Raw genomic sequence first — 23096 nt, 5'->3', positions numbered from 1 at the left:
TGGACTGATCCGACTGAATATGCAAACATTGTCCCTAGCTAAATGGACGACACGTGACTGCAAGTACACCATCATTGGTCGAAACATGACATCTAGCCACTGTATTGATAGTGAATAAATGATCATTTACGTACTGTTTGTGATTGGCACAGAGAACTGGCTAGTGGGACAGCCCTGGCTTACAATCATGTGCAAAACAATGGACAATGTCCACACCTGGTCATACTTTCCACTGCATATCTATGAAGCGATATACATAGAATTTCCTCTTTTCCATACATAAGTACCACTCTGTTTAGTCAATGTTCAAGCTGTTATATAAACCACGACTTGACGATCGATACATGATGACTATGATGTATCACCAAGAAATCTCTGTGTCTAAATGTGAAAAAGAAATAGATGCATGGACGATCATCGTTGTCGTTCGGTAAGATGTTCAGAGTTAACAATCGATCCAAAACAAGACCGTGGATGGACCAATTCGAAACACTACTGTGGTTTTGTGGCGCCAGGTGTTGTTTGTGCTTGCGAGCACCATGTACCACCACCTAGGGCCGAGCATCCGTAAGGCAGTTAAGCTCCTTGAAGATTCTACTCTTCAAAAGTGTGGGAGCTGTTCCGTTCGCAGGGACATGATAGAGTGTGAGCAACATTCAAAATATCTTTAGTTCAGAAGCATGGGAGCTGACGAAATGTTGATGCATATCGACGTAACATTCGTCTTCGTTATTTTGTCATTTGCTTTGTGCGGTCCACATTCCAAATTTATACGTTCTCCCCTCATATGTGAATATTTTAGATCTATAGACGGCTCCAACCACACTCTTACCGATTGTCTAATTCTTTCGAATTCGGTTGCCTTTGTTGATGGTATTTCCTTTCTTTGCCTATGCAGTACTCGATGCCCTATCTACTCGGTATCTACATGTAAATACAGATGATACGATATCATCATACCAGGCTGATCATCCAGCCCAGTACCAGGGCTCTTTCTAAATGCCAAATCCATGCCCCTAACCTCCAGTGCACCTCTCTAGTCCTTTTCACCCATTCTTTATCAAGGAGCTATTTAACACAATTAAGTTGTTTTGAGATGGCTGTCCTGTGTAATCACCCTATACATAGCACACCCCAATCTCTTTGATCTCTCGCAGAACTGATTGGCCCCTCTTATACTCTGATCGAGAAATTTATCTTAAGCATCCCGCTGGGACGATTCCCTGCCTCAGAGGCATTGTTATCAATGACATTGTTATACCAAGATAGATCGCCCAACGTTTGCATATTCTGTGCAATACTATTATCACGTTGAACATCTCGCCACCACCCGGAGCAATGTGCATAATTATGACCTCTGAATATAGCGGCGATAAAAAGTAAACAGCAATGGAGAAATCCTATGCTATCAGTTCACTAGGTGGAAGCAATAACACAAAGACTGTACATAAACTGATTATTGTCGATCTGTCATCCCCTGATCTTTGTTTGAATTATTCATATTCACCAATTGATCATCAGCACGATATGTTTATTTGCAGCAGTGTAAAGGTGCACTCTCACTGCACTTGCGTCAAGCTTGCGTCACCGCGGGGTTCGAAAGATACTTAACGAATTTCAGAGATAAAGAACGAATTTTCTTACGTTTGGTGTATTTTGTTGCCTTCTAAGTCATATCTTTACGTATTACGCAATATCTAAATTATAAAAAAAAACCGGCGAAATAACACAACAGTGACGCAGTGAACGAACCCCGCAGTGACGCAGGTGCAGTGAGAGTGCACTTTAAGTTACAAGACAGTACTGACTGGCATTACTGCTCTTTTATTTCACCCATCCTCGGCGTTGAACCCTCCGTGGCGGTGCTGTGAAAACAGCATCTGGCAATGGTAATGAGGCAGCGGCACCATCCCGTTGCTGCAGAAACATGCGCGAGCAGTGGTGAGCGCAATCAAAAAGTCATTTTGACAACGCCGGATTGCACAAATCGCTTTGAGTTCAGTAAGAGCCATGATGGGGCACAGCTAAGGCATTCTTAAGATGAACATCTATACGGTCATAATCAGTTAAACCATTTTAAATCAATCCTAAGCTTCAGTTGTACTTTTATCATCCATTTTTAGAAAGGTAGAAAACGGTGTAAGTTATGTGCTTTAATGGTCACAAATAAAAGGAAAACAAAAGCAATGAACAGTGAACTGTAAATAAAAAGCATAAAGACTGAAGCGCAAAATCCTTGCGTAAAATTACCAACAATTGCGCACAGTGATTAAAAGCAAACATGCGTATCTAATCTAGTGGATTCCCACTCTGGTGTTTTGGGCACCCCAAATCCTTTTCCTTGGCCCTGAAGTTGGGTTTTGATCATCTATCATCTGTCAGATTCCCTAGCAACTATACATCATACTGCTATATATAGTGCCAGAGCTCTGGTCATTTTTGAGTAAAGGGACACTCAATCATCTGTACAATATACTTATTCATCATTTACTCAACTATTCATTTGAAATTTATTTCTGGTATACGTCATTACACAGTGTCCTCGAATTATTTGCCTTCTATGACGTTACCTTGCCACCTTTGGCACACAATGAAGAGTATATACAAGCGTATAGAAATGGCAGAGATATTAATTCTGCTTTCTATTCACTTGCTATAGTGGCCAATAACCTTAATAATTATAAATTTGACTCATTTATTATTGACTGATCCATTAATTTATCATTCAGCAGTTTTCTTACTGATGAAATTTTCTTCTACAGCAAATCTTAGACGAAAGCTCAGCAGAAATATCATCATAAAAATGCAGACGTTAAGGTGCCCTCTCACTGTACTTGCGTCAAGCTTGCGTCGCTGCGGGGTCCGTTCACTGATGCGTTACTGTTTTGTTATTTTCTCCGATGTTCTGTAATTTAGATATTGCGTTATACGTAAAAGTATGACTTAGAAGACGACAAAATACACACAAAAATCGTTCTTTATCTATGAAATTCGTTGAATATCTTTCGAACCCACAGTGACGCAAGCGTGACGCAAGTGCAGTGAGAGTGCATGTTTAGACAGAGTTCCATCTGAGCAATTTATGTATTTGTTAAGCTCAAGACAAGTGGATAGCCCCCTCAACTTATTGGGAGTTGACTTCCAAGGGAGCCCACCATACATGAACAACAAAACAAAACGTTTTACATTCAGTAAGAGTTAAGACAACCAGTGGACAACATACAATATATACAAGTAAAACGAGGAGTCATGAACAATGACGTGAAACAAGACACGTTTTCCTCCTGCCCACATCAGCAGGTGCGGTTCTCTCCGCTCCGCATCCCCGCGGTCCTCACACTGCTGGCGCGGGACCCACGGGACCAATCCCACAATCATACCCCCCGTCTGGTAACGTTTATACGCAAATTAGGGAGGTAGACTTTTACGTGCGGAGGTGATTAGGTATTGTCAACAGATGATCCCCAGACGGAAATAGGGTTCTAACAGCAATTACTTCTCTTGGAAACTGTGGGAAGCAATCAGCTGCAAAATGCACAACTTTCCCTGGGAAGCAGAGCTAGCTACGCATACTGCTTTCATCATCAATGTGGGTTGCATGCAGTGATGGAAAACATTAACACAAGTTCTATCACTAATGAAACGTTCGTGCTCTCAAACGCTATCTAGTCTCTACCAGACTCATGAGATCAGGCCTGGCCGAATAGTAACAGGGGACTGAGCTAAATCCTGTCATCTATTGGTATATATGTGTATGTACCTTTAGGGATAGCATCTGTATACAATATCACTTGTCTCTGTAGGAGTGACTCTTCTTGTGGAGTTGAAGTACACTTCTAAGATCAATATGACTACAAATAAATTCATAACGATAAAAACTACCTGTATCCGTTTCTATCACGCAGCGTGCGATATTCTCCAGTTTCACTGTGCTAAATCAATATATTCCTTTGTTCTTCCCGTTATTTTCTGACACCTGTTATCTCCCCCATCTTAACGACATACCTCTGCTGCAAAGTGGGCTCTGGGAGAACTTGATAAGCATGGTAAATGGTACCACTGTGATACAATGCTCATAAGGGACATACCAAACTATGTGCATAGAAATAACTGTTGGATGAACCATCTGAAATGTTGTGTCAATATTGATGTTCTATGTAACATGTACTGTACACAATACATTTTCATCAGAATATGTGCTATCATAAGTACTACATGTGCACTTAAGATCAAAATGGAAATCAGTTATATTATGCAGACTATGTTAATGAATATAATCCAAATCAACTTACTCCAATACTTGGACAGGATCGCCACTCAATACTCACTTTCTTGGGCTACACAGGCCAGCTTCTCGGCACTAGAGACAGTGTCGGCACTCAATAGCCTGGATGCCAGACTCTTTTCTTGGGCTCCACAGGCCAGTTTCTCCGCACTAGGGACATTTCCATTTTGGTTAGGGGAATTGAAACCTGCTCGCGTCACCGAAACCCTTTGCCTAACTGCATCAATTACACGTAACGTTACACATTGCAAGACACGGAATCACACAACTCCATTTAACCCGACGCTATCACCGGCCTGCAGCTGGTATCCATCGCCATCATCCATAAATGCCATATCCACCACCGTCTTCCACAGAACTGCACTTGACCAAAGACGACAAAAGGAGTCTTGTAATACTAAATATTGGATATTGACAGATTATTTTACAGTGTTCAAAATATGTTTTCAGATCTGCGCCCCCCTCCCCCATATCAATTTGAGGTCATTTCTTTGCCGTAGAAATGCCACCATACTCACGGAATTGCAGTTAAAGTAATGACGCCTAAATTCATACTCCCTCATTTGCTACAAGTAACAATGAGAAATAGGCCAATAGAAAATAAGCTTGAAATTATTGAATGATTTTGCAAAGGAACTTAGCCGGCCCAAGGAATAACATCGGACTAGATATATAAACTCCTGACAAATCCTTCCAGCTCATTGGCAGATGTATCTCTTTTTTTCAGCAACTTTAACATGAAGGAGTCTGGTTTGGACACGAGCAAGGTCAGTTTTTGTGGAGACCAGTGGCGCCCTTCGATTAACTGCGATGAGGTCACCAGGTCATGTTCAACCAAATTTCACGCTAATGAAGAATTATGATTATGATTACAGACCTGGCCACAAATTAGCTTTTTGAAGTGGAAAATACTTCTATGCCAATATTGATGACTGTCAAAACGAAGTTGAATTTCCCGCGGCTTTCGATCAGCTGCGGTGAGGTCAGAGGTCAGGTTCTAAAAATGGCTGCAGCAGACGACACACGTGAAACAACAAGGACAAGCAATGATACAGACCACTTCTATTCATAGCAGCACATCAACCGGCGACACTACGACATGGCTGACCCTGGAGCAAAAAAGGAGGTGGATATATACCGAGATACGCTTCTGCGTTACCTAGGTAAAACGCTGTGTGCATTTATAATGTTGTTCTGAAAGGGGGAGGGGGGCACATTCGCTCAGGCCGGGTGGAGATGGTGTAGGAAACTGACGACAACTTCTCTGTTATACAAGATATCAATTAGTAACATGATCCTTTACTCTTTTGATATCTCGGCGATTCCCTGCTAACCATGTATTCTCTGATAACACTAATAAAATGTATATGGTATAGTTGAGAATACAAACTATAAAGTTTTAAATGTCCTTGAATACTTCTAAATCAAGTTCTAACGTTACTAACTTAATTAGGAGTCATTGTTGGGTGTATGAATGAACAAGCTACAACATGAAACAAGTCTAAAGGCTATACATATATGTATCAAAAGCTTGATAGGGAAATCATTATCATGGTTACATTATACTACTGTCATTCGATATTTTTTTATGATAAACTCATAAATTTTTTCTTTTTTTCAGGATATGCTAATGAGGTCGGCGAGTCGTTCCGTGCCCTGGTGCCGGTGAGTGTGGTGTGGGGCAGTTATGCAGTCGCCACGGCCTACTGCACAGCAGACGCTGTCGACAAGGGCAGGAAAATGGCCAAGGTGGGCTGAGTTGTGATGTACACACAGGTGACATAAGGTTTGCAGAGGATAGTGGCCTATAAAGCCACATAGTGGTCAAGTAATCTACTGGTACTGCATAACTGCAGCTTATTGCTTATACTAGTAGCAGCAGCATGGTGCTAGTTGTCGGCTTTTGGTGAAAGATTTTTGACGATAACGCTCTTCTTTCCGTCGGATCTTGGTGTTCAGAGGATGTGATGACAATTCATCTGTCGTGCTCTGAAGTGATACTTATCCAATGGCACCGCACTAGCACTTTAGGTCGACTTTTGTATAGCTTACTCGGGGACATACTTAGAAATGCAGCCGCTTTAAAAGCGCCACCTAGCGATATAATATACTGACACCAGATAAAGTGGTTCGGGCACCTTGTCAGGATGTCACCCAATCAACCAGAGTGCCAGGACGGCAGGCCAGAGGTCGACCACAACGCCTGTGGATCAACGGAGTGAAAGAGACCCTGAACACCCATGGACTGACACTCCAACAGGCCACACGTCTAGCAATGGACCACCTTCTCCTCCTCCCCGCGACACCCCCGACGGTATAAGCGGACAGATCAAGAAAGAGAAGAAAGATGGTGCTAGTACATTCCTTGCAATGAGTGAAGCAGGAAAGTTTGCAGCTAAAATAAGGAGACAGTTGCAAAATCTATCGTCTTAATGTCTTACTCCTTGCAATATATCTAAAGACTATCGAAGTTTAAAAAAAATAAAAAATTTTCTCACATGATATGTCCAAGGCAGTAGGATTATCTTTGCTCACCTAAAAATTGTTTTTCCAGCAAATACTATGTCTTTGTTCATTGTTCCACCCACCCTGCCCTGCACAAGATGTCCCAGACTCTTCCATACTGCCCTGGGCTTGAGCAGCCACATAAGAGATCGCCACCCACAAGCAGCAACTGAGGCTGGCCTGACATGACCTTCAATGCTCGGCCACAAGCGAATGCCAATGATGATGATATCTTTGTTCATTGTGTTAATGACAATTTCTTGTCCCTGTCCAGAACCCGAAGGTGGAACCTGCAGAGAAGACTAAGAAGGTGACCCAGGCGGTGGTGGACACGTTTGTGTGGCAGGGCCTGGCTTCTGTGGCCATCCCAGGCTTCACCATCAACAGAATATGTGCCTTGTCCCTGTACCTGCTGAGGAAGTCTACAAACCTGCCGCTTCCCGTCAGGAAATGGGCGACAACTGCCGTCGGGCTGTCTGCAATACCTGTCATCATACATCCTATTGATAGGTGAGCTGCTGGCTTTAACCATTCTGACTATTAACCTACACATAAGGACCACCTGGCATAGTGATCACTTTTTGGTGGTCCCTGAGATAATTCTTTCCTTAAACACATTCAAACTTTAAGGATCCTATCTGTTACCTGACCTAGACCTGGGTTTATCTTTTCATGGGGCACGTCTTGCAATTGGGTAATTCTGAGTCTAGAGTCTAGATATAAATTTTGTTGGTTTTGTATTAAATTTCTGATGTGAAAGATGTGAAATAAACCAACTATACATTATGACACTACTATACATAGTGCTGACTAGAGTTTGGCAATCTATCATACACTTGTGCTGCTAAGGAAAATCCAGCATGTTTTTTTTAGGTAATTATCTCTCCTATGACTTGCTGTGACCAATATTTATCAAATACATGTTCATAGAGATATATGTCTCTTCCCCACCAGGTCAGTTGATTACCTCTTGGACAGCACTCTGCGAAAATGGCTGGACATTCAGCATCACCATGGCAACTGAACCGTCAACACTGCAGGGAAACGTAGAGGATGAAGTACCAAAGTTGTGCTCATGTAAACTATGCACACAAATCTGATCATACTGGGTCTACAAGAGCTTGAACTTGTGCATATTTCTGCAGTGTACAGTTTTGTTGTTAACCTGTTTTTTTACATGTTAATGTATGTTGCATGTTAATGTAGGAGTTTTCATGGGGTTGCACATTTGCCAAGTGTACAGATTTCTTGCTTACCTGCTATATGCCATATATTTTTGCCATGCTAGCTATATGGCTGTTGTCAGTATCAATATACTTCTCATTATGTTGTACTTACTTTGAGCCTGGGGTGCTGCCTCAAAGCCCCAAAACTCTGTTCTCTTTTGGTTCTTCTCTTATAGCTGTCCATCATAAGACAATGATGACTGCATCTCAACATCATTTTAGGACATTTCATAAATATCAATGTGTTGATTTTTGGGTGTTTTGCACTTGGAGGTAATGTTTGTGAGAAAGTCAGTGAAAACATGTTACCAGTTTTTATAGATACATGAACATTTTTTTATATGATATCAGTACAAGTTGTTTGTTGGTGCTATATGATCTCAGGATTGTTTTCTCTTTTTTACTATAGGTACGTTGTCATGTATATTATTACTAATGTTTTCTAATGTGGAATGTTTTATTTTATATGGACGTTAAACCAGAGAGAGGGAGAGAGAGAGAGAGAGAGAGAGAGAGAGAGAGAGAGAGAGAGAGTACACAAGCTGCTACAACTTAACTGTACTGAATGTTTCATGACCTTTTGACTGATTTCAATAGAAAGTTTTGTGGACTAACACAATGTTGCTGAAACATTCACTACCTTAGTAACAGTCATACATCCAGATTTGTACAGAGAAAGGGTATACACATGCCAAAGCTATGCTTAAGTAGTTGGAAGGAGTCCAATGTATACAACCCTTGTTCTGCTGTGTTGATGTGTAGTGTTAAGCTCAGACAGTCTGAGGATTTTCATAGAACAAATACAAAATGTATGTGCATGGGAGAAAGGTGTCCACAAAAAGATAGCATATGGATGTATGCTACTTGAGGTGCTTTACAAGTTTTTACTGTGTTTTTACTGTGATTGTTGACATGTTGATGTGTTTTCCATGTTGAAGAAGTTATTATTACACAAAGGCAATAGCATGGGTTTGGTTTTGTGATGAGTTCAACTCCCCCACTGTTACAGATGAATTGCAATGAACAACTTCTGTAAAAACAACAGTGACCAGAGTACAATTGATTTAACTTGTGTTCATAATATTTACCCATGTTTTCTGGGCAGGGTTGGAAGCTGGATGTTAAGTGACCATCATTTTCAGGTTGTTGTTTCATGTTGAGATGTTTAAAGAAGAATAATCAACTGTGCCATATGGAGGTTTCTAAATGTTTGAAAACTTTTATGAATGTTCAGTGGAGGTGTCTGTTATACCACAGGGGGTTTTGAAGCTCCTTGGTCATCGGAATTTCAAAAGTTTAAATGTTTATAGATACACATTCACATTGATTTGTGGTATATCATGGAATTGTGGATCGTAGTTCATTTTAGATATGTGTATTTTTCTTGCATGACAAGACGCACAATGTAATGATAGAGGAAATGATGTATAATAGACACTGGTATAGATTTCAAATGATTGTATAGGTGTAGATTTCATCCTATTGATATTTCAGCATTTGAATGTTCACATCGTGTTGGAAACTTTATTTTGTTGAGAAATAATAAAGAACGCAGTTCTAAAGAATTACCTTGCTTGTTGAGATGTGCCTGAGTTTCGTTTAGCAACCACAAGGGGGCTCTTCTAACCAGATCGTGCAATACTGCCAATAGCCCGAGCCTGCACCCCGTCAACACCCAGTCAACGCATAGAAATGCAAAATAAAACATTTAATGCAAATATGTGACAGACACTCAGACATTCGCCGATTTGTTGAACCGCTTGTTACCATGTTGTCATTGGTTGAACGGCTAATTGTGATGGACAGCTAGGATCGGTATTCTGCGTGGAGACGGCGGCCGGTGTGGTTTGATAAATTCAAGTTGAACATTCGGAGGAAGTTCCTGTATTTCTGCGTTTAAGGTACATGATTTACATCTATTCTCTGCACTTAGATCCGGATCACGTAACGTTAGATTGACTGCTGTTTAATGGGTCCTAATGCAGTGACTCAGCACTTTACACAATCCACTGTATCCACTAACTGTAACTTTTTCTCGTGGCCCCCCTCCCACCTCCTCATGTCTGACGACAAGTGATCCAAGTTGACCATTGAACACCTGGCCGGTGACGACTCTAAGTGGCCATTTCTCGCTTATCAGAGTCTGACACTGTAATATTTCAATTTCATGACGTCGATAGTTAGTCATACATTTTTGTGAAGATGCAAATAGGGCCAACCTACCTCATGTTTCATATGACAAGGGCAAGGTCACCATTCGCATCCGATACATGTTTACTGTGTTGGTGTTTTGACCAAAGCAAGATATTGAGATTTTGACATTGGAAGCAATTGGGGGATCAAGCACAATTGATCCAAACACGGTCCATCTGAAAAATAATCGTACTAGCGCATGCGTAACTGATAAGGGGAGGGGGGCTAATATGCCCAACTATGCCCAACCTGATACCTAGCTGAGAATCTCTGTATGACTGTCCAATTCATATTGTCCATTATAAACCAGTCAAGACGAACAGTCCAAGCACCGAAGCTGCTCGTTGTTGGGGCCTTGCCAAAGGAGTTAGTTTTACCAAGGTCATCATACTCTCTTGTGGTGAGAAGGGAGTACTGGAGCCCCGGTAATCTTATTACGATGACGACCAGACTACCCAATGAGTTTTTATCAATTGATAAAAGCTCCTTGGACGACCCAAACACTTCTAAGAAAATAATCTGCATCAATCTGGTGAATGCAAGACCTTGGGAAGACTCACCTGGATGTTGGGATGAGGCTGAGGCAATTTTATGACGTGACAGAATGTTGGTAAGTTTTTGAAATACAATTGCTTTGCACTAAAAAATATCAATTTTTAATTTTGCGTCGGCCTTGTTTTGCTATTAATAATCATCAATATCTATGCATCTTTCCCATGCAGTCTTGCCAACCCAACGTGCGACTTAAATGACTGAATTATTTTAGATATAGCAGCTGCAAGAAAAACACAAACACTAGTAATGAACGGAAATATTCAAGAACACGGTTTCCTATAATCAAGTTTTATTTCACGTAGAGAACACCTGTTGGACAACAGGCCTACTGACTGAAGAAACATATCCACATACGATGAACACAAATGAACTAATGGTGGGTCCAGCCCAGCACAAGCAAATCTATCATACCTACACATACACAGGCTCATCCTAGTCTCACTAATACTGCTTACGAACTATGCTCCTGGCGAAATCTTTTAAATACACAGACATACTTAGGAGAACATACGTATACAGAGATGTAACCAATTTTTAAAACCCTAGTTAGGATCAAAATAATATATTTTAAGTAACGCATCACATACACGTTTCACACTCACGGAGGCAGGATATTGCCTGTTATACAGATGCAGGCGTGACCCTATTATTAGGGAACTTCTGTTAAACATTTGAAGCATCTCGGCGGCTTACGTAATATTTAGCAAATGATCTCACAAAAGCATAGCAAATTAGATTAGATTATTTCACTGTAACTCGTTCAGGGGCGTAAATGTACAGCTATTGGCAATCTATCAAATCAGCGTACTGGGCGTCATATTACGCATTACAAAAATACTCTTTCAATAGAAAGTGAGAAAAGTATTGCATTGTACTACCAATGTCTGAATAAGTTATTGAGATGAATGAGATTTGGCAACTATAGAGCTAGCGGGCTACCTTGGCAATATCTTAGCAATGCTAAATAACGGCGTACAAATCTAAAATTCGACGAACTCATTGATCCAGCTACCAAAGGACAGTTGAGTTGAGTTCCATCTGTTGCTAATGTTAGGGGGTGGGGTGGTACGATTAACATCGAAATGCTTTACTTGAAACGTTAAACCGTTTCATGCCCCGAAGAGGGTGATTTGCCCACGTCACGTGAAACTGTCGCATCATCGTGTAATATAGTTGTTGATTCAAAATTTTCACTCAGCCTACCAAATTCATCGGATGCTATTTTACAATGTCCAGTCGAAAGTTAATCATAAATCCTAATTGGTCAATTTCTGCTGTCTATCATCATCTCCAATAGGAGTCAATAAGACGCTGATTTGAGCTGCTACCTACGTGTTGGTCACATCGAGACAATGGTGTGGTACTCAGGGAACAACAACGGAGGACATGCATCCACACAAGTTAAAATGTACACTATTTACAGGTGAGTTGACGTTATCCTATCTAGCCCTTCCATGTTTCCGCACGCTTAGTGTGTGGTTCGTCTACACATTGCTATCGTCACACCTCAGTAACATTTGTACATCTACTCCGAATGACATCTAGATCTACTGAGAATCATTGGTTGTTAAAGAAGCTAGACTGACAGTTACGACATTAATGATTATTGAGAAAGCGATCATCAGTGCGCGTTTTGTATCGTCCGAGAGAACCAGAGTGATAATAGAACACACAATGACGTCAGGCTGCCCCGCCATGACACCCGGGACGCGTCGCTCCCTCCCACCAGACCGTTCATTTGGTCCTTGGCTCCGTCCGCGGGCTGGTCGGTGCTGTCCGTCCCGGGTGCCTCCCCGTCCTGGGAACCTACCCAGTCAGGCTCCTGCTGCAACGGGCAGCCCAGCCACCACTCTGCCGTGGAGCGGGGGTACTGTGGGTCAGACTCGGCAACCTGAGGGGGGTGGGGAAGGTACGCAAGAGATCAGCATCTGTGTCTTCCAATCCTTTCACACTTTAGAAGTAGGGTCATGGTGAATGTGTAGATACTCTCGTGCATAAAAAGATCATGAACTTAGTACAGTGGCTTGGTAACAAAACCTATGACAGCTGCCAAGTCGCTTTCCTCGAGGACGAAAGAGCCTCGGCAGCTATATGATAGATTGGGCGTTATTAGTGTATAGCAAATGGAATACGAACAATATGGAGCTCCTGGCCCCGAACAAAGAAGGAAGTACAAAACTGGCACGCTGGAAGAACAGGTAGTAGGCAAAACGGCAAAGTAAGGTCAAAGGTACACTGGGTCTAAGCCAAGTATTAGCAAATAGAACAGCTGTCATACCCTTAAATTGTCATCGTCGAATCTCCAGTATCGGCCTCCCTGGAAGAAGTAAGTTTTTCCGTTTTTCCACTGGAAGGCTGCGTCTATCCTGTCGGGGAGCCCCGTCCACACCGACAGGGGCTGCGGGTACCCGTCATCCACACCCCAGCCTTTGGAGTACCGCCAGTACTGGTTACCTAGGAAACGGAAACGTCACCCAGTCAGCTTTACCAAGACTACACGCACTTATCCATCTAGGGTCACCATCCACTCTACTACTCCACCGACCATTTGTGCACAAAAGCTAGTCTTCATTAAACGTGTGACTCCGACCCTTTTTCGCACGCAATTTTGGAGCCTTCGATACATCTTTGGTAGACGAGGAGACACTAAAAGTTTGTGCACTCCAACTGAGCCCAAGTGGACCATCTGCTCACGAGCAGTAGTGGAATAAGAAAATACTATATAGAAAGACAAGGTAGTTTGGACGTACCTTTGATGAAGTAGGTTTTCCCATTTCGGCCCCACTCGAAGGCAGCGTCCACGTGAGTTGGCACTCCTCGGAACCTCTCCATACTGGCGGGATATCCTTCATCTAGAACCGCGTTAGTGAACCGCCAATACCGCTCACCCTGTCAGCAAGATAACAACACTTAGTACATATCACATATACGGATTCATTTCGAAGCAATGTAGATGTGCTATGTAGGGTTTTGTTGACGGTTTTGCCTTTACGCACCGAGCTAAGCATATACTCCTGGCTACAGTTATTATAAGGCTTAATTAATCTTATCAACACATGATAAGTTAACTTTACCATCTTGATTGGCTTACGCCCCGAATGATGACCTACCTGTATGAGGTACGTTTTGCCGGTACTTGGCCAGAAGAGAGCAGCGTCTATTGGTCCAGACACGCCCCAGATATCGTTTATTCTCATGGGGTATCCGGGGTCAGGGCCGATGTCGTTCAGTCTCCAGAAGAACTCTCCTAGATGGGGGAAGGATGGTGTAAGCCTGACGTAAAACTGCTGGACGTAATCGTATCATGTAGAAGTTTCTGCTTTGTGTGTATGTGTCGCTTCTATTAATCTTGGGTAAGGTTGATACTTTTTCAACAGGAACAAAAAGTTGGTTACAAGCATGATTCTCTCAAGGCTCCCAAGGACAAGGAACAAGCGATAAAGTACATCCATCATGTCTTGACTCCACAATGTCTTGAATTGATAGTCTTCAGCTCATGTACAGTTAATTGTACAAAGGTTGAATGGACATACCTGCGAAGGCGTAGGTGGAGCCGTTCTTGGTGCGTGTGATGGCGTCCAGGTGCCCGGAACAGGTGGTTGGGTCCACGGTGCCCCTCGCGTCGTAGTCGGGCACGTCTACGTCATTTGACGGGGGCCGTGGTCGCGGGTGAGGGCTGGGCCGGTCTATATCAGCAACTCCTGGAGTGGAGGAGACGTGTACATAGTTAAGGCTACGACAAAGACGACGAAACCGAAGGATTTGCGACAATATTTTTCGTAAAAAAAGACACATCCACGGCTGTTCTGAAATGCTGTAAGTATGCTGTCGTGTGATGGTTTTGACTACAGGCCCTTATCATAATGTCTGTAACGCGTAACGTACCGTAGAGGTTCTGAATGCCCTCCACGTCGTCAGGCGGCAGCGTGAAGGCGGGAGTGTACCCCTGGTAGAACGGCGCCATGAGCGAACCCCGCACGTCCGAGTGCCCCAGACCCAAGCTGTGCCCGAACTCGTGCGCAGCAACAATGAACAGGTCCGTACCTACAGGGAGGATACATGGAAATGAATAGATGCAGAAACAAATAATAGAAAGTAAACTTATCGTCAGAACCTCTGCTTTAGCTATTTGGAAGTAGCCAAATAAGATCATTTTTTAGATGATGGCAAGGCCAAATAATGTATACTCCCTATTACCTTTTAAAGAATACGGTAATATTTATATTGTTTCCTTTATTTTGTGATAGGGGCTACTGGGTGGGAGCAGAGGGGCAAGGGGTGGACAAACGGGTAAGACTAAGAATACGTCGGGGGGTGGGTGGGGTTGGTAAAGAAATGAATTGAAATAACAGGGAAACAGAACTGCTAATCTTGAAAATGGGAAAAGGGAATTCAGAGGAGAGACAGCAAAAAACTGCACTGATATCACATAATAGAGTTACCCTGTTTCCCGTGGAACCAAAATTGGGCCGGGAACAGGACATATAACTCTTGTATGTGTGATCAGCCCATTGTTTTATGTGAGTAAGTTTTAAAAGGGAGAAAAGGGAAAATCGAGGAGAAATAATAGAACAGAAAAGCGGCGGAATAAAGAAAGGCTTTACATGTTGAGTTTATGCACAAAGGATCACCTCCAGGCGTGCGGACCGTCCAGGTCTCGCCGTCGTCGAAGTGCGCGTCGCCGCCGTACTGCGGGAAGAAGGCGTGCGCCAGCTCGCCTCCCGAGCCGTCAAACGGGTTGCCGTCCCCGTGCTCCCCCACCGAGAACTTCACGTCAAGGTCCGGCCGGCCCCAGTAGATCCGGGTGAACGTCAGGGGCGTGTGCCGGGCCCACACCTGTGATGCCATAGATGGTCATTGGAATCATGCTTCTGGGTTAGAGAAAATCGTTGTTAAAACGAGTTGCTCTATCCCAGAAGCATAAAAAATGTTCCTTTCAGAGTGTGCCATTGAACTTTGCCCTATGATGTAGTATGGTGACAAACGTGACATTCAAACATCCCTAGGCCTATGGATAAACAATAGTATCCTCCGGACAGTGCATAGGACGTGGCACCTTTCCAACTTCCTCCCCCCTCCCTCCATGATAACGGTCCTCTCTACGGAGACACTTCCTTCCCGGGTACAAACAGTCCATACAGACACCGTAAATGTCAGCACCAAAAGGCCCGTTCCGTCAGTACTGGTGCCAGGCACCGCAGTACCCACTTCATGGGCATGTCCTGTACCTACAGCAGACCGATAAATTAATAGCCGCTGCCTGAACGGAGAGGAAATGTCGAAGGGCAGCAGAAGCAACTGCACGCAATCTGTTGTTCCCATTGTCTAGAACTCATGTGACATCACTGCAACATGATCACCTTGGTGCGGCCAGCAGCCCATACTTTTTCCCCTTTGTCTGTAGATGATAAAAAAAATCAAACCCCACAACCATATGCATGTAGCTGGAAGATTACTGATAGTTCCCTAAAAACTAAGTCAAGACTATCGTACCTGAAAAGCTTTTTCCACGGCCGATTCCACTTCGAAGGCGGGTAGGTCCTGAGTGTAGGCGGAGATCCTGTACGTAAGGTCGTGCTTGCGCCATCTGCTTCCCTAGATGGGAATGGAAATTTCAAATGGGTTACCAACAATGCATTTAAGTCATTGGAAGGAGCTTAGTTAGAATCATGTCCCTGTTAGTTTGATACATAAGAATCGGAAGTGAAGCGGTGCGATGTTCATGTACGCATGATGCTTCGAGACACGACAGAAAGAGAAAAGACGAAAAGTGGCAAACACACATGCTACTCCGAGTGTGTCACATCCCAGAAAGCTAGACATTTGAGAAAACCATATGTCTATTTTAGATGATTCCATTCTCAGTGTTGGGTGTCAGATCTTTTTTCTTCAGATCTGTACGGTGTGGTTGGGTATATCTAACCTCTTTGCGGCCTCAGTAGGCACTCCAAGAAGTGCAAACAAGCAAATATCGGAAATGTTAGGCAGTCATTTCCACAAGGGTGACAAAAATCGAGCAACTGGGTTGAGGCTAAAGGTCAGAGGTCAGGATGGTTGTATTAACCTGGTACGAAACATAGTCATAGGGTTGCGTGATGTCCGCTGACGGCGATAGGGAAAGGTTGCCTTCCTAAACACACAAGCAACAAGTCGTTAGGTGGAAATTTGACTTAACACTTCTACAAAGACAATACTCGTCAATAGATTAAATCAGACACAAGGAAAGGTACTTCGTGTTAGTGCGACGAATGGTTTTGACGTGGGTTCAACAACACGACATATCAGCCGGGAGGAAGAAATGGAATTGTGTGTACGGTTATGATAGAAAGTACAGTCTACCTCCTTTGAGATGCCGGTAGCACAATGTATGTACATGTAGCAGAGAGAAGAAAAAGAAAGATAGACTCAGTTAGTACTCACATGCAGTTATTACCACTAGCTTCAACTTATTGATTAATACAACGAGGGGTAATATGGTTTTGGTGTGAGCAACATTGGACAACCTAGCATATCATCATTCTTAAAACTTATTTCGGTGTACTTCCGATACGCTGTCATTTGGGTGTCAATGTATATTTAAGTTGCAGAGTTGATGTTCGGAAACGGAAGGCACGTATGATACTCAGTGGTACGTATTGGGACTGAATAACTAGTGTATTGATCCACATCCCGCCCACAGTAGGCCACACGACACGAACTGTGGTGACACCACACACACTGTGCGGCGCCACCACGACCAACAGCACCGCGACATGTTAAAACCTGCATCTGCATTGTTGTGGCTCGTACACGACTGAGGGCACCTCGTGGAACGATATCAACAACAAATGCCACATGCTTGGCACGTTTCAACTGTCCTCAAGCCTGTTTCTCGGGATCTAACCAAGAGGACGGACAAATATTAGCTGCCCTAGCTGAACTTTCGGGTGTGGTTTTACATGTACTTTTAAACATGACCCTCTTTCTAAGAAGTCTCAGAGCGTCTGACCCAATCCTTCAAGTAATCAAATCTGCATGACAGAAGTTTGAAAACTGCCATTTGGCAGAGACCTGTACTTGCTAGTGTAACAGTAACAGTAAACTGAAGCTGTGTTTGAAACTCATCCAAGCACCTCTCCGTAGACAACATTGATTGATTGATGTAACTTTAAACATTGACCAGATATATTTATTTAAGGCATCTACATATTTTTTGTAGAGGAAAATTCAACAAACTAGCTGTCGGGGCTGTCTGGTCGTCCATCTAAACCATCTGGTCCCGGATTGCACTTGACATGTGGGTCCGCGCCAAGTTCCGAACAAAGTTTGGACTAAGTTGAAGCCAATTTTAAACAAATTCGAACTTGACCTGTGAGCCTGCTACTAGTCAAGCAAGGCTCCCGGAAGAAACTTTCATGCTTTCCATCACCAGGACTACTTTCTTTATTTTCTTTCTACATAGTTTTATTTAATTACCCTTTATGTTTTCAATATGGAGGGAACTAGCTCTTGACCTAAAACTAAATTTGGATCCCACATACACTTGGCAGGTTGTAAATTCGTAAACCCTTCAGATCCCAGAAGCGGTCATTCGTACGAGTTTACATCACAAAAAGGTCATAACAAACTCTACAAACGTCATGATGTAGCGTATGCGGCATAACTTCATGAGGGAAAGTATGATGGTTTTGGTGTGAGCAATATTACCACAACCTGGCATGTTATCATTTTAAAGTTTATTGTGGTGTACTTCCGATGCGCTCTCATTTGGGTGCCAACATATTTTAGGTTGCAAAGTTGATGTTCGAAAACGGTAGGGGTACCTGGATGGCGTATCTCCGTTTCCTGGCGCTGTTGGCTGTCCCCACGATGTCCGCCACGCCGCACCGCTCCTTCGTCATCATCTCCAGCGTTGCCTCGTCAAGTTCGCCTGGGATAACACAGAAGGAATAAGCATCGATTTCATAAAGGTTTTAGATACTGATCCAGACAAATATTACCCCTCCTTTACTATAGTGTCGCAGTATGCTTGGATCTATATCTTTCCCTAGATCTACACAAATGACACAGCGATTTGGAAGGAGACTCGAATCACACACCTACAAATCCTGATATAAAGAAAGTAATTGTATCAGCAAAAATACAGATTAAAATAAGATTAAGTGATATACAGATTAAAAATCAATCAAGCAATAATTAGTTAAGTGTGCAACATGAAAATCTTCATGAAAAGCATGACCATTCGTCAATTTCGTATTCTGATCAGAACACATAGATACAGACACACATCATGCGGCTATTACATGTAAGAACACTATAGCACATGTCAAAATCTGACATTGTAAATACTAGGCGCTGATTTATGTCTGTTGATATCAAAGCGTGTTTTTCATTGGAGTGAGGATGATCTCTGATAACCCCGTGTCTCTAGAGGCTTTACTGGAACTCTTCCCACCTCGGGCTCCCTCCGTTTGTATTCATACCTCAGACACTGTCGCTAAGGAGAATTTGAGTGCTCTTTGGACAGAGGACTAGAGAAGAGGCAAACAGTGGACCAGACATGCCGCCCACGAGATGTTTGTTGCGACCACATCATTGACCAACCAGTGCATTGCCATTGTCTGGGATGTGTGGAGAAGAAGACACACGAAAGAGGAAAGATCTCTTTCACCACATGGTATAAGTGAACACTAGTGACCTCCCCCCTCTTACTACACCTCTGTCTTCGTGCTTCCACCTCTAGACTAATCAAACTCCTCTCGGCACGCAGAACGAACCGTGTGGACGTGATAGAGAGGTGAAAGGCGGGCCAACTTCACCAGCATCTACATTGTATACGCTTCAGGTGATGGGCGAATGCACGATTTTTGCAAATTACAAGACAGAAGGTTCATTAACGCAACAAAAAGTATAATGACTTTTCGTTTAGTATCTTACGTTAAGAAATACCTTTTTACAACCAGGCAGGGCTAGTCGTTTACATGAGGTCAGAGCCGCCTCCCCTTGCACCACGCAACCCACACCCCGTGGTACAACGTATTTCTTACTCTCCAAGGACAGTGGATTACTAAGAGGTAACGATCTGACGAGTCAATCTCTGCTTGGAGATAGCCAGGGTGTGGGATAGTGTTGTGCAAGGACGGTCCCAACCCAATCGAAATGAATGCTCGCCCACCACTAAAACCAACACCTTAGTTTTAAGTCATCAATTACAATTCAATTGTACATTGATAACAAATAATCGTGTCTATTAGGAACGAAAGCAGTCAAACCGGTGGGGTCGTTCAATACCCACTCAGACTACTTCAGAGGGGACGGCATTTTCTGTGTATAACATCGGGGTGGTTAGAGTAGCGGTGCAACAGGTAAATGGAAGAGGTCTTATTCTGTAGCACTACTGGCAAGTGAAGTGAGGACGGCAGCAACGCCCCAGGCTGTTGATGTACCAAGGATGCTACGTCAATTCTCTCTTTTGATATTACTGGTTATGATAAATCGCAAAAACGTTTCAGGACAAAGAACCAAGTCTAATGTAAAGGTTGGCTAGAGAGACATCTAATTCCGTAAAATGTAAAGCAAACTATTTTTTTTAATGATCAAGCCTTAAGCCGGTGTAACTTAGAGTGTAAAGATCAGGGTTTTGAGCGTATCTTTGCTGTAATTTTTATCTACATGGTGGGACGTGAGGACCCCTGTCCTGACTGTCCGCGGTGCTTGTAATTGGCACGGGTCCAACGCTTAAAACGGCCACCCAGCAAAATGTCAACTTGCGGTGTTAGCTAGGCGCCGTCAGTACACTGTGATGTAGTTTATCATAGTAGAGCCGGGCTCTGCAGACATCGGGGTCCTCTGGTCCAGGACGGGGCTCCACCAAAATTGGGATGAACTTCAAACCCCGTGACGTCAGGGCGAGGCGAGCCCGTCGTTAATTAAGAGTGATCACACAGTCCCCGTGCGTCAGTAGGCCGGGCGGGTCGAGCCGCCGGCCAGGTATTCCGTCCCATTATTACATACGCGCCATTCCGACACCGTTATTTTCGGCCGCGCTTGTCGTGGCCATTTGCGACGGGTTCTCCAAACAGGGCCGCCCCCTCCCCGCCCCCTGCCTCCGTGCAGATGTGACGGCCGGCTCCCGCCAGCAGCCTTTGATCGCCCGAGCCTGAAAGGTCGTGCCGCGTTGAGACCACCTTGATATTCGCGCCTCGGTGCGAGTAAACCTCGGCTGCCCGCGCGGCCTGCCCTCAGAGGAAAGGCCAAATCTTTATTGGGGAGGGCGGGCCATAGTCTTCCCTATCAGAGGACAGCGGCTGGCTAATAAATCACAACTAACCCTCCATTCAAAGCCTGTAGCCGTCCTTGGTACTCAACCGGTATTTACCGGAGCAAACTGTGTGGTAATTACTCAGACTGCTTCAATAGTTCTTGGATAAGACAGAAGAAGGGACAAATGGAGATGTAGGGCAGAAGGACAGGGGTGGAATGAAACAGTATTTGCCAAATCTAGAGATCAGCATCATATCGTTCCGTGCCAGTACTGCAGCCAAGCCACGGCCTTTACATTAGCTTCATCGAGAGATGATCAGGTCATTTGTACATTTTACACGCTCTGTCAAACCGTCCGTAACCCTTGGTATTTAACGACTTTCGACAAGGGTACACCGAAGGACAATCAGGCAGTATGGTCATTGAGATGTAGTAAGGACTTACGTATTCTAAAAGTATTACGTATTCTGCTCAAGATGGGACAAAGACATCACAGCAATACAGGACAAGCAGTCGGGCCAGTCCGCAATCAGATGCCAAGAGGAGACACTATGACAAGTATGAGACATGTGAGAGGGACAGTCTGAAAATGTCGGATCATTTTCTCCAATCTTGGGGATTAAAGCACAGCGGTCCTTGGTCTTGTTTGTTTATATCGCTGCTGGATGTCTTCATCGTTCTCTAACTGTGCGTGACGATCTGGTTACAGTCTGAAACATGATACGGCATGATGTAGGCGTGATGATGTGATAGTTACTGATAGTCTCGGATCTAGCCTCTGGGTGGTGAGATATGACGGGGCGTCATCATGTAGCTAGGCGTAATGATGATATGGTAGTCTCGGATCCAGTCTCTAGGTGATGACGTATGATAGGGTAAGCAGTAGCTTGGCGTGATGATGTGATAGCCTGGGTTCCAGTCACTTCGTGAGGACATATGGCAGGGCATGTAGTAACTTCTAATGATGATGCGATAGCCTCGGATCCAGCCTCTGGGTGACGTTGTGATGTACCGATAGGACATGAGGCAGGTATATGTAGATGTGATGATGATACAGTTGGATCGAGTGTCTGGTTGATGGCGTGCGATAGGGTGGATTTGGCCTCCGGATGATGACGTGTTATATATCGACAGGGCATGTAAGAGCTAGGTGTGGTGATGTGGTACATCGCCTCCAGCTTCTGGATGATCTCATGATTAAGCATGAAGTAGCAAGGCGTGATGATAGCCTCTAGCCAGGTTCTATACGATATTTTTCTGTGTACATATAATCTGGCTAACCCTTCTATTCCCTTGGATGGGTTCATCCACGTCTGTATGTTTGTTTCGGTTACGCCACGAGGAAGCTAGAGAGAGGATAGGCAGCTTCATGGACGTTTCGGTTCAGTATATAACGTTACTCAGGCACGCCGTCAACATGCATACTGCCCCTTGTCTGTCGTTACAGGTTGTACCCCCTCCCACCAGCACGTGATTCACGTCAGAATCATTATTACGTAAGTGTTTTATCAACCTTATTGAACCATGAAATATTGACATGATGTAATTGCAACACGACACTGTTTAGGAAACATTTAACTTGTCATAATACTCCCTGGACGCCGCACGGACTGACCAGAAAACCACAGCAAATAGGGAGGCGCCGAGTGAGTCGGCCAAGGCCATGTTTAAGCTTGTGTGTGAGTGGGAAGAGAGGGCGGGCATGGGCTCTAGTGTTAGTAACACTTCAGAGTCAACCTACTACTGAGTGCACATAGCTTGGTACATACCACCAGCTGTATTCCATAGCCGCTAGTTCATCATTGTGTTCTGGAGTCTTTCAGTAGCACATTATCCTAACAAGGTATTTCCTGACTTTTTGGAATGTAAATCATTCTGCCGATGTTTTCTATTTGGTATGCGAGGATTATTATGATTAATGTATCGAGATAAAGATAATTATAAACGTATAGATTCCTTGCCTTTACGCTTTGTCAAAAGGACAGGTGGATAAATATTAGGTGTAAACATAGGCCTGGGTCGTACTTGACAATCGTGGTTACTAGCTGGTTACTCCGAAGAAACTGTAATAAGTCTCTCATAGTGAAAAT

General features: G+C 43.6%; 2 protein-coding genes across 5 annotated transcripts in view; one reads left to right on the top strand and one right to left on the bottom strand.

The window, feature by feature from the left end:
- The first annotated feature begins 5258 nt into the window (after window positions 1-5258).
- LOC118418706 (mitochondrial fission process protein 1-like) lies at window positions 5259-9581 on the top strand. The gene is made up of 4 exons (XM_035824769.1): window positions 5259-5448; window positions 5907-6034; window positions 7065-7300; window positions 7745-9581. The coding sequence occupies exons 1-4, from the start codon at window positions 5385-5387 to the stop codon at window positions 7812-7814; spliced, it is 498 nt and encodes a 165-aa protein (XP_035680662.1). The 5' UTR covers window positions 5259-5384; the 3' UTR covers window positions 7815-9581.
- Window positions 9582-11031: 1450 nt separating this feature from the next.
- LOC118418696 (matrix metalloproteinase-14-like) overlaps window positions 11032-23096 on the bottom strand; it is a 29114-nt gene continuing 17049 nt past the window's right edge. The window contains exons 3-12 of one of the 4 annotated variants that reach the window (XM_035824748.1): window positions 18567-18673; window positions 16829-16894; window positions 16258-16359; window positions 15369-15600; window positions 14650-14808; window positions 14298-14465; window positions 13875-14011; window positions 13515-13653; window positions 13043-13218; window positions 11032-12655 (exon numbers count right to left, since the gene is read on the bottom strand). In XM_035824748.1, coding sequence (XP_035680641.1) covers window positions 12386-12655; window positions 13043-13218; window positions 13515-13653; window positions 13875-14011; window positions 14298-14465; window positions 14650-14808; window positions 15369-15600; window positions 16258-16359; window positions 16829-16894; window positions 18567-18673 — 1556 coding nt within the window. In that variant the 3' untranslated portion in view covers window positions 11032-12385. The remainder of the gene's footprint in view (window positions 12656-13042; window positions 13219-13514; window positions 13654-13874; window positions 14012-14297; window positions 14466-14649; window positions 14809-15368; window positions 15601-16257; window positions 16360-16828; window positions 16895-18566; window positions 18674-23096) is intronic. The other 3 variants (XM_035824749.1, XM_035824750.1, XM_035824751.1) reach the window with 3 other exon arrangements.

The sequence above is a fragment of the Branchiostoma floridae genome, chromosome 6 (assembly GCF_000003815.2).
Source record: "Branchiostoma floridae strain S238N-H82 chromosome 6, Bfl_VNyyK, whole genome shotgun sequence".
Taxonomy (NCBI): Eukaryota; Metazoa; Chordata; class Leptocardii; order Amphioxiformes; family Branchiostomatidae; genus Branchiostoma; species Branchiostoma floridae.
Note: the sequence above shows the minus strand (reverse complement) of the source record. Positions and strands in the feature narration are given on the sequence as shown.